Source organism: Salminus brasiliensis, chromosome 1 (assembly GCF_030463535.1).
Source record: "Salminus brasiliensis chromosome 1, fSalBra1.hap2, whole genome shotgun sequence".
Lineage (NCBI taxonomy): Eukaryota > Metazoa > Chordata > Actinopteri > Characiformes > Bryconidae > Salminus > Salminus brasiliensis.
The window spans coordinates 90,960,349-90,972,962 of record NC_132878.1 but is presented as its reverse complement, the minus strand read 5'-3'; the positions used below and the strand labels follow the sequence as shown (position 1 = coordinate 90,972,962).

At 41.2% G+C, this 12,614-nt stretch overlaps 1 protein-coding gene across 1 annotated transcript in view; it reads right to left on the bottom strand.

The window, feature by feature from the left end:
* Positions 1 to 7,835, bottom strand: part of mtmr11 (myotubularin related protein 11) — a 55,906-nt gene extending 48,071 nt beyond the window's left edge. Inside the window, exon 1 of the mRNA XM_072692380.1 lies at positions 7,315 to 7,835. Coding sequence (XP_072548481.1) covers positions 7,315 to 7,368 — 54 coding nt within the window. The 5' untranslated portion in view covers positions 7,369 to 7,835. The remainder of the gene's footprint in view (positions 1 to 7,314) is intronic.
* Between the last annotated feature and the right edge of the window lie 4,779 nt (positions 7,836 to 12,614).

Genomic DNA, 12,614 nt, shown 5'->3' with positions numbered 1-12,614 from the left:
ACAAGTCCAACTGTAAGGTTGTAGGAGGGATAATGATATGAGGTGGTTTGTCAGGGGTTGGCTGAGTCCCCTTACTTCCAGTGATGGGAAATCTTACTGCTTCAACAGACAAAGACATTTTGGACAACTGCATTCCCACTTTGTGGAGACAGTCTGAGGAAGGCCCTTTTCTGTTGCAGCATGACTGACTGTGCCCCAGTGCACAAAGCAAGGTCCATGAAGGCATGGCTGGGTGAGTCTGGTGTGGACAAACTTGACTGGCCAAGCACAGAGCCCTGACCTCAACCCCATCAAACACTTTTGGGATGAACAAGAATATGGATTGCATGCCAGGCCCTCTCATCCACTGTCCGTGTCTGACCTCACAGACACTCTTCTGGATGAATGGGCAAGACTTCATACAGACACACTCAAAAGTCTCGTAGAAAGCCTTCTCAGAAAATTGGAAGGTGCTACAGCTGCAAAGTGGGGATCAACACCATGTTAATACCTATGAATTTAAAACAGGGTGTCAGAAAAGCTCCTGTGGAGGTGTCCAAATACTTTTGTCCATATAGTGTATATCCTTACACTTGAGGTTCTGCTCTCACAGGATCTGATAATTTCCTAAAACCTGAAAGTTTAGGTTTAAACCCAAGCCAGTAGAGAAAGCAGACTGTCTGACCAGACTCCAGCTTGTATGTCCTTAAAGGAAGTTTCTCAGTGACTGGTATTTGAGGTTTGGTCCCAGAGGGAGCTGGTGGATGCCTGTATCATATGTATACCAGCCTGGCCTTTTTTTTTATCAGCCTTGATCTCCAGCCACATGGAAACAAGCTGGGCCACAGTCTGACATTTCCGCCTCAACAGAAGGCATTATTCTTTGGAGGGGTTGACTGGGACAGAGACACAGCCAGGAACATTTTGGACATTTAAAGGACAGAGAAAAAAAGTGTAAATGGGAAATCACAAACAGCGACATAGCCGCCAAGCACTAAACAGAACACCAATTCTGGTGGAGCTTCCCTAAGGAGTGCACTGTCTGGCTGATAAAATCAGCCCATGTTAAGATTCCATTAATCCTTCAGTGTTGAAAATAATCCTGCCAGTAAATCACTGAATGTGCCCTGTCTAAATCGAGGATGAGCTCATTTTTGACTGGTTTAATGTAGGGAAATTAGGACAGCACTCACTCACACAGCGATTCAGGAGTCAGTGTTTCAGTAGTATGAGCATGTTAGGCTACTTGTAGATGCTGTATCTGATAGTGATTTAATGAAAAAACTAATTTTAAAGATTAGAAGTTTTAAAATAAACTAGATTCAATATTAATATTTGAATCAGAACAAGGAAAGATGTAAAGCTGGGCCATGTTTGAAATACTTGTAAAATACTTAATATATGGAAGACGACTGAGGATGTAGAGTTTGTCATATGCACAGTAGAAACAAGCAGTAACACGGTACAAGGAAATTCTTACTGAAAAAAGCTTAGAAATATCAATATATATAATATAATATATATATATACACACACACACACACACACTAAAGAACACTATAGTAAAGCTAAGTAAAAGTAAAACACTAAGTAAAAAAGTTAAGTACAGTACAGTATGGACACATATGGCTGTTGTGCGGGTAGGGTTGTGCGAGTAGAGTTGTGTGAGTAGAGTTGTGCGAGTAGAGTTGTGCGAGTAGAGTTGTGCGAGTAGAGTTGTGCGAGTAGGGTTGCTAGTTGTAAAATACTTGATATATGGAAGATGACTAAGGTTATATGAGGGTCTAAGAATATATATACCATAGTTGTAAAATACTTGATATATGGAAGATGACTGAGCTTGGAATATACGGAAGTCGTAAAATATTGGATGCTGGGTGATCACTACTCCCCCCCCATGGTGCACCAACCATCAATCCAAATAACACAGGCCCTCTACTGCTCCACAGCTCAATGCTGAGGGTGGCTTTATACCCTTCTAGCCCACGCCTGGCATTAGGCAGCATGGTGCCAATAGGTTTATGTTTATCTGCTCCAGAGAGTCCTTTTCTTTTGGCAGTACTTCTCTACAGAGACTAGACAAGCTGAGTGTGTGTGTACATTTGCACATCTCAGTGTCAGCAATGGGTGCAACTCCAAGCAGCTGAATGCATTCATTAGAATGGGTGTCCACAAACATTTGGACATAGTGTATATGTAACACAGTCACTTTAGAAATACTAGCATATTTATTCAGTGATCTGTGATCCACAACTGGAGCTCTAAAAAGAGGTTTGCTTTCTTGTAGGGGTGGAATAAGGATTTTCTTAATTAATATTTAGGTAAGTATTATACAATCTACTAATTGGAGCTAAAAGAACAGCTCTTATAGATCTGACTTTTTATATTAACTTTACATTTTATTCCTCCTAAAATGACACCAAAAGGAACCCCACAGTTCTATAACCAGACAGAAAGACGATCCCTGTTTAAAGGTATACAATCGTACACTGCTATAGATGATATATCACCCAGCCCTGTGTTACATGTTTAACATTTCCTGTTTCAAAAATGTTTAAAAGTCCACTGGATCAGCGCCGCAATTACAATTTAGAACAAATTCAAGGCAAAAAAACAAAATAAATAAATAAAATAACCATCCAGCCTTTTCTTAGTGCAAGTATGTGCTCAGCAGAGGCCCACCCCCCATCCAAAGACTGAGGAAAATACAGGTTACTGGTCTATGCTTCAGATCAGTCCGCTACTCTAATCACATCTTTCTAACTTTACCGTCTTTGCTTTGCTTTCTTTGGAGGAAGTAACCTGAATGAAGTTTCTCTGAAGGCCTCTCAATACCACCCATCCAGCTTCAGGGCTTCCTGTTCTGTTTAACTCCTGCACTGCGCTGCGTGTGCTAACTGATGCTTGTTCTAAAAATGGGCGAGTGGTTGAAGTTCCAGCCTCTGTGTAGAAAAAGAGAGTGTGGTAATGCAGTATTTTCATTTCCCTTCACTGTTAACCCTGAGGCAAATGAAGAAACTCTTAACCCCAACATGCGCCTGGGTGGCCCGGTTCACAGACTCTCCTAATCAAGGCCGAACTGACACACGGATTGCGTTCCTGTGAATTCCTTTCTGTCTTTATATATATATATATATATATATATATATATATATATATATATATATAACTAAACATAAAAACAAGATATTCATGGCTGTGGTGAAATAATGTGAGCCCAGCCTTGCCTGCAGTTGCCATAGCAACAGCCAGATGTTGAGGCCATCATGACTGCTGTGCACGTGAGCAGGGTAGAAGGGTGCACTTTCCCCCTGCGGCAGCTTTAAATAACTGGAGACAGAGGAAAGTGAAGAAGGCGGAAAACAGGCCTTCAGCAGCAGGGGAGACGAACATACACGGCAATATCACGGATATGAACCGATTGGGCAGATACAGATTCAATTCTGGTCCAATATCAATAATTACACTTCGGTACTGACAGCGCAATACTGGGGCAATATCTACCTAATTAATTATTTCATTATTTACCAGGGACAATACACACTAATCAACATTTCAGTTCACACATCAATGTAAATGTGCTAGAGTTAGCTAATAAGCCAATTATCTGTAGTCCCTGTAGTTTTATATATATATAAAGCAGTACCACGAAGAAAAATCCTACGATTATACGATCATAATATATTATAAGTTTATATTAAAAGTTTGGTAATTACTGCTCTCTCTCACTAGTTGGCAAATTACTGCTTGCCCAAATATACATCACAATCCCCTCTGGTAGTTGCTCTTGTTGACCTACTACTACTATCCTTCTGTAGTATGAATATCAATAAAATACTTGGGCTTAATAACAGCATAAACAACAAAATAAATACATTTATAAAATAACAATAATAAGTAATAAGTAATAATATCACTAAAAAGAAAAAAATGATACAATTCTGTCCTGATAACAATGACAAAGCTTTGTCTGATATAATTAAAACAAACTAAACATTTAGGGATGATAAACATCTAGCCCAGGAAAGCTCAGGAAAGACTCTATTGGTCTAACAGCAATCAAATAAAATACTCGACCAATACAATGATAAAATTACCTGCCAATACAACTGATCCGATATTAATAAAGCAAGGCTGGGGCGATACCGATACTACAACACTGGGCCGATACTGACATTAAATGACCTTTCAATACACAATACACCAATACTGAGCAATATAGTACTGGGTCGATACCAGCAACGACTTTCAGGGCTGATACAAATGATAAAATTCATAAATCATAAAACACCGGATCGATACAGACAACAAAAGCTTCAGCCATTGCCAACAATAAAATTCTGGGTGGCGCAACAGTCTAAGCGTTTGATCAATCACTGGGAGAAAGTTTAATCCCCAGTGATGCCACAGCCATCTGTGGGTGGGAGTCCATGGAAGCATACATACAAGGCTTCAGTCCTGCTGGATGTGTGTGGTCTAAGACAGGACAGAATTGGCAGTTAGTATTCTGCTGCAAGTGCACCAAGCTGTCAAACGACGCTGCATTACAGACAGCTCAAAAGGATGTGGCTGACTGGCTTGGCGCATCTCAGAGGAAGCACATGCTACCCTTGAAGTGCTGGAGATGATGGAAGAGTCCTAGCTGGTGGGCTTGAATTGTCTGCAGGTAAAAATAAAATTCTGGGACAGTAATAATGATGCCAAATAGACAAATAACCCCAAAGCAGCATTTCTCACCCTAAACCAAACCAATCACACAATCCCATATTAAAACGTGCCCAGCAGCTCACAGGAACTCTGCTTCTGAGGGCTCCACCTCAGTCCTCTTTTAGCAGCACAGAGCTAAACATGGGGTAGAGGCATAATTATATCTGTATGAAATGGAACCAGGCTGCACTAAAATAAATCTCCTGAAGTAAAGAGGGAAGGAAGTGAAAGAGGCAGAAATCTGAGCTAGGCGTGGTCAATAAGCTCTCGGAGTATGACTGCTAGAGGAAGGCATGTCTAGTTAGAGGAGTGTGAGGAGCAGATGCCACGCTGTTGGTAATGAAGAGAGCTGTATTACATTAATCTACTGTAACGCAGCGCTGAAATCAGGGAGACATACTCAGCTCAGGATCATCAGTAAATACACTGTTTGAATCAGACAAGCTTTCCAACCTAAATACATACAAAATATATCTGACTAAATCTGATCAGTGGAACGAGGACACATGTCCAACATGGCAAACTTAACAGTTCGAGAGGAAAGATTTGCACAATAAACCTGAAATATAGTTTATTTACGTGACATTCAGAGCAAAAAATGAGCTTATACAGAGGTGTATGGACTTCTCTCACTTTCTATTGGGAGGTTTCGCTGCCCCCACCTGCATGTGGAGGCTGTACTTTAGCCTGGCCTGCTCTCACTGAGTCGTTTACATGCTTAGAAACAGTGCAAATATTACTGAGGCCAAGTTACGTTCGTTTGTGCCACACTCTCCTGTGTTTATTCATACATGTACAGTTTCAGCATCGTCAGCACAATGCCACATATCAAAGGTTATATTACCATATAATATAATATAATAAAAAGTATATTATTCATTCAGTTATGTTGACATTGGCTAAATGTCTTTTCACTTGTCAAGGCCTCACAACCAGATGTTCAGTCAAATGATTAAAGTCGTGGCATGGCTGTGGGATAGATAAACGCGGGATAGATAAAGCAGGGTAGCACTGAGCCTTTGAAATGTTTACTAATACATTTACCTTAACTCTATTTCTACTATTTCTGCCAAGAAGAGCCAGACTTCGATCAGAAGCTTGTTGACGGCTACTAAAAGTGTCTGGTCAAGGTGCAACCAAATACTAGGTGTACTATTATATATACAAATACATATATGTTTAATTTTTATTCTGGATGGACAATATGTATTGCTGATTTCAGAAAACCCCCAGAAATTAACCAAACTCAGTGAACCAAATTCATGTTTTTCATGTATTATTAGATGTATGTTGCCCAGTGAAAAAAAACAGTTCAAAACAATAACTAAAAGCTCAGTATTGCCATTCATGTCCACGTAATCCATTTCATGATCTAAATGTACATTTTACACTTGTGTTCTGACATGATTTTACATATATATATGTTCTCTTTTTTTTTTAATGGACAATAGATAGAGCAATTTTGTCATTTTTCATTTTTCTACTTAATGTAAATCAGGTTCTTTACATTGTGTTATTATTTTATGATGAATGGACCAACAGAAAGGCTCCAAAAGTTTTTTAGTAAAATCTTTATACACTGACTTCCATTGAAAGATAAGGTTTTTTCCTTCTCCTGTAAAGTTGACACATTGGAGATACAGGGTTTTTGTGTGAAAGCGGTGATATATTTATATACACATACAAATACGTCAGAACACAAGTCTACAATGTACATATAGATTATATATAAAATATGGATTACAAGCACAACAGTGTTTACAACTGAAATATAAAGCTTAATGATATATATATATATATATATATATATATATATATATAAAATATACATATATATAGAGAGAGAGAGAGATAGGTGTATATTTTATATATATATATATATATAATTAAGCTGTTTATTTCAGTTGTAAACACACTGTTGTGCTTGTAATCCATATTTTATATATAATATATATGTACATTGTAGACTTGTGTTCTGGTGTGTTTGTACATATATATATATATATATTTCACCGCTGTCACACAAAAACCCTGTATCTCCAAAATGTGTCAACAAATGTGTCCAGATAGACAGACAGACAGACAGACAGACAGACAGACAGACAGACAGACAGACAGACAGATAGATATTCTTCGTAGCATCTTCTCCAAAAAAATTAAAAGTGTGTGTGTGTGTGTGTGTGTGTGTGTAAATATATATGTCATTTGACTGTTTCCCAGACTGGACTGTCTGATTACACGTTGGGCCACTAAGAGCTGGTCAGTGCAGTCTGAGCTCTGGTCATTAAAAACTCAGACTAGACAAGACTCCCTCAGCCCAGTCTAGAGGAGCTCTGGCCTCTGGGTCATGGTGCTGTGCTGAACATCTCTCCCACTGGACTCTACTGGGTGAGTAGAGTACCACAAGTACCTTAAACACTGTCAGACAGAGTCCACTGCCAACATCCCACCAGCTCTTCACCTCACACCACCATATGACCCACACTGCTCCCTCACACTAGCTCCAGCTCCAGCTCCAGCTCCAGTGAGCACAGTGAGCAGACAGAGGGGCTTCAGAAACCAGCCTGGACACTGTTCTGTCCACCGTAATTTGACTCAGATCTGAAAATGTTCATATTTCTGTCTTACCTTTATGTCTGGCATCTGCCTCACTTTAAAGGTGGTCTTAGATCCAGTCAGCATCTTGAGCAACAAAGTGTTTCTTATTCAGCCGCAGAAAAACCCCAAAAAACTCACAAACAAATGAAACACAAAGGGTCAGAAAAGCGAGAGAGGGAGCTCTGCCAGCCCCATATCTCCCTCAACCAGCCCCTCAACCAGCCCCTCAAACAGCCCCACCACCAGCTGCAGTCTAAGGCAGAGCCCAGCACAGCCCCAGACTCCCTCTCCGCCTCAGCCGACTGTGGAGCCCCTCAGCGCCGCCACCGCACACGCTCATGTCGCCCTGTGGAAAAACACTCCTCACTCCACCGCTGATTCGCCTGTCGGAGAAAAACGCTGGGCTGGACTCGCCTGAGCCGCACTGAAGGAGCCTGTGGCTCTGAGATGATGGAGGGGGAGGGAAAAAGGAGCCTGCTCGGCTTGTTTATGGTCTCGCCATAGTGGAAACGACACTGGAGCGTTTCACAGCAACACAGAGAGACACAGAGAGAGAGAGAGAGAGAGAGAGAGAGAGAGAGAGGGTAAGAGAGAGAGAGAGAGAGAGAGAGAGAGAGAGAGAGAGAGAGAGGGTAAGAGAGAGAGAGAGAGAGAGAGAGAGAGAGAGAGAGAGAGGGTAAGAGAGAGAGAGAGAGAGAGAGAGAGGGGTAAGAGAGAGAGGGTAAGAGAGAGAGAGAGAGAGAGAGAGGGTAAGAGAGAGAGAGAGAGAGAGAGAGAGAGAGAGAGGGTAAGAGAGAGAGAGAGAGAGAGAGAGAGAGAGAGAGAGAGAGAGAGAGAGAGAGAGGTAAGAGAGAGAGAGAGAGAGAGAGAGAGAGAGACTGTGGTGGCCGTTTCTTAAAGGGCCAGCTCCCCCTGCATATGTGTGTGTATGCATGTGTGTGTGTGGGTGTGTGTGGGGGGATAAAAGGGCATGGCCATGCTTTCCCATAAAAACGTAGGCCTGGTAGCTGTGGAGCAAAGTCCGTCTGAGAGTATGAGACCTTTACTACAGGTGGGCTGGACCCACTGTGGGACTTAACCCATTAATGTCCGCATTATCATGCAGGTTCAGTCCTGCTCCTGGACAGAAAACAAATGGCTATATCTGTGTGCTGTAGTCATTTAGTGGTTGGTGTGGCTCAACAGATAACACCACTACCTGCCAGTGAGCTACCACACCATGTGGGAGACTGGGGTTCGCTTCCCAGTCTGGGTGACTGTGCTGCGCTACACCAATAAGGACTCCTAACACTATATTGGCCTATTACTGTAATATGAGTAACCTTGTAAGACACTCTGGATAAGATGCCATAAATGTAAATGTAGTAAATGAACGATGTCTGAGCACCAGAGGGTTGTGGGGTCGATACCCAGGCTCAGCAAGCTACTAGCGTTAGGCCTTGAGCAAGGCCCTTCACTCACTCCGCTCCCCGGGGAGTCGCAGCAATGGCTGCCCACTGTCTTTGTGTCTTTGTGTGTGTGTGTGTGGTCACTGCTTAATCATATGTGATTGCCATAAATGTGAAATTCTCTTTTAAACCAGGAGATTCATCTTTTTTTATACATTTCTGAGATTGTCGCTGTATTAGACCTGATTTTTCACCAAGAAAATCAATGATCTACTTTTACTGTGAATGAAAGCATGAAATTGGCAAGTAGACGGTTTCCACAGATGATGGTTTATATAAGCAGAGGTGTGTAGAGCAGCTTTCAGCTACAGCAAGTAATGTTAATTCAGTGCAGTGATGACTGCTCAGATCCCTCTAACACTGTAGTGGAACAGCCGAGTCAGGACGGGGGGTCAGTCTTTTTACTAAAGACTTTCATTATTTCTGCTGGTTTTTATTTCTTCAGTTCCCTTTCAGATTACACTGGTAGGTTTATATTTGTTCATATTTTCAGGAAAATATGAGTTTTAGCTTAATTTTATTTCGTTCCAGTATTAATTTGATATTTATGTTCTAATTTTGGGATCATTTAGACAGAAATAGAGATGTGGTCAAAGCAATTCATTCATTAAAAGAGGGGATAAATCCACATTTAAAGGAGTTTAGATTTAAAAGCAGATTATTCTCTCAGATATATATATATATATATACGCTAATCAATGAGTATCATCATCTGAAAATAGTCAGACTGAGTTACCTGAATCTGCAGATTATGACTGGCATAAAGTCCCAACAGCAAAGTGAAAGACTGTGAGAGAGCTGTGATTGACAGTCAAGCTTATTTCACCATAGGGATTTCTGAATGCTCTCAAAGTTCAGATATTAGTGCTGAGCTGTTTAAATTTGCATAATTTTATAATTATTATATTAATTTATTTCTTGGCATTATTTGAGCAGCTGTTTTTAAGCAGTTGTCATGTCTGCAAATAAATGCTCTAAATCTATTTTTATTTGGAATTTAGGGTAAAAGGTAAAGGACATCTTGAACAATATGCACTATATGGACAAAAGTATTGGGACACCTGTCCATTCCCTGTTTCTCCTGAAATCAAGGGTATTAAAAAGAGCTGATCCTGCTTTTGTTGGAGTAACTGTCTCTACTGTCCAGGGAAGAAGGCTTTCTACTTGATTGGGGAGGAGCACTGCTGTGAGGATTTGGTTGCAATCAGCAACAAGAGCGTTAGTGAGGTCAGGATGTTGACTGATCATCAACACCACCTCATCACCAACTACCCATCTTATCATAAAAGTACTGGATGGAGCACCAACCATCATTCCAGAGAACACATATAGTTCCACTGCTCCACAGCTCAATGCTGGGGCAGTGGTGTCTCAGCGGTTAGAGCGCCGGGTTATCGATAACAGGGTTGTGGGTTCGATTGTGGGTTCGATTCCCGGGCAACCTAGTGTGTGAGTGTGTGTTCACTACCACAGATGGGTTAAATGCGGAGGACCCATTTCGCTGTACAGTGCACACTGTACAGTGACAAATACGTGCACCTTTACCTTTACCTTTATACCCCCCTCTAGCCTACGCCTGGCATTAGGCAGCATGGTGCCAATAGGTTCATGTTTATCTGCTCCAGAGAGTCCTATTCTATTACTGCCACTTCTTCTCTACGGGGACGAGACAGGTTGAGTGTGTGTGTGAGTGCATTTCGCACACCTGTGGCAGCAATGGGTGCAACTTAAAGTAGGTGAATGCATTCATTAGAAGGGGTGTCCACAAACATTTGGACATGTAGAGTATCTAGATTTTTTTGCCCTTTATCCTTTATTGTCATTGTGTTTTCTACTATTAATGTAAGAAAATAAATAAATACATATAAAAAAGGTGTTTTTGTAATGTAAAAGTATTCAATTTCAATAACGTTCCGGTACAAGCACAAATCTTCCAGCATAATCTAGTACAGTAACAACGTACTATCAAGCACTTCCCACAGCTGTTCTTAGAGTGTCTGTAAGAGGCAGTGAAGGGTTTTAGGCTTCGATCTTCTTGGATAATTTTTTTATCCATTTTTTTATCCATATTTATGAAAATTAGATAAAATCCTGAGCTAAACTGAGAGGTGTGAACAAGAGTGACGCAGTCCGGCCTTTGTAGTACATCAAACAGAGCGGGATCAAACCCACAAAAGAAATTAGGCACTAAAATGTTAAGGACTAAAAAGGAACTAAGCAAAATATAAATTTTACTTCCTTCCTAATTGAATTATTACTCATTACTTATATAGTAAGAAGATAATTATTACAATATAACCACTAATATAATGATTAAAAAGTAACATTTGAAAACACTAAAAAAGAAAAGAGCTCAATTCCTGCTTAAAGACAGGCAGCAGAGTTAACAGAGCAGTACTGCTGCTGCTGCTGCTACATGAAGGGTCACCAGAACCAAGAGCACACAAGAGACGACTTGAGTATCCACTAGCGTAATTACCTTATCAGTGCTGTATCAATGAAACATATCCCAGCAATCCAGCCAGGCAATATCCACACGGCGAGGAGACCTGGAGTGCTGGAGGGAATTCACAATTCAGACCTGAGCTGATGGGAGCAGTCGGCGTCCACCCTGTGCCCGCTGAACGTCCACTGAAACAGATACCTGCAAAGCCAAAAAAGAAATGAAAACCGATCCCAAACACAACCGAGCTCGTATGACTAATTAATCAGACTCTCGGTCTGAATTTATTATGTCCAGCAGGGCTGACCTGAGGAGGACTGAGCTTCGTACAGAATCTGCAGGACGAATTCACACAGCATGAGTAAAACACTGACGGCAGGGAAGCCGAAAGCTTATCCATAATTGATCAAGCAGGTGAATAAAACTTGTCACAGCAGTTTGAGAAAGGCAGAAAGGCTCAGAGGCACCTGTTTGGGGGCACTGTGGGGGAGGGCCGTGAGCCCCCTGATCCAGAAAGCAGAGGGGGCTGAAAAACATGGTCACACAACAGTAAAGGTGTGGTACAGACAACAGCGGTGCGCTATTCACTATCCCACAAATGCTGAAAATCACTAGAACACACTGGATCACTAGAACTGTTTGTTTGAGGGTGTAAGAAAATATTGATATCAAAGTATCACAATATTGATTTTTAATAATTTATCGATTCTCGATTATTAATTCTCTTGATTATTATCTCTTGATTATTAATCAATGGTACCCATGTAAAGAATGATGGCAGACAGAGATTCATTTTTTGTAGTGTTAAAACCTCACCACTAGCCTTCAGCTCCCTCTGTTCTGATTGGATAAACAGTCAACTTTACTCAGATTTCATGCAAATGTGTTTTTATACTAAGGACAGTTTTCCTACAATTTTTAAAAATGAAAAAGAAATGCAATATATGATCATTCTTACAGTATCGCAATAAATCGCCATACAATGAATTGTAACCCCTGTGTCATGATGGGGCAGTGGTGGCTCAGCGGTTAGAGCACCGGGCTACTGGTGACAGGGTTGTGGGCCCAATACCTGGGCTCGGCAAACTGCCACTATAAGGCCCTTAAGCAAGGCCCTTTACTCCCTGGCTGCCCACCACTCCGGGCACGTATGCTCACCGTCACTGTGTGTATTCACTGCATGGATGAGTTAAAGGTGGAGGCCAAATTCCCTCTGTGTCCAACACTAATGGTGAATATAAGCGTTTTGTCTCGTCAATACACAGCCCTACTGTTATAGGGCTATAACGGCATGAACTCCCACTTCCACCCCAGCAGAATCCAATATCTGTTAGGCTTGAGGATCCAACATCCCAGAGATCGCACCAGAAATCCCCTAGATAGGCAAGAGGATAGCAGCTTTGTCATACTGATGGAAATGTAAACTGTTTAAATGAAAA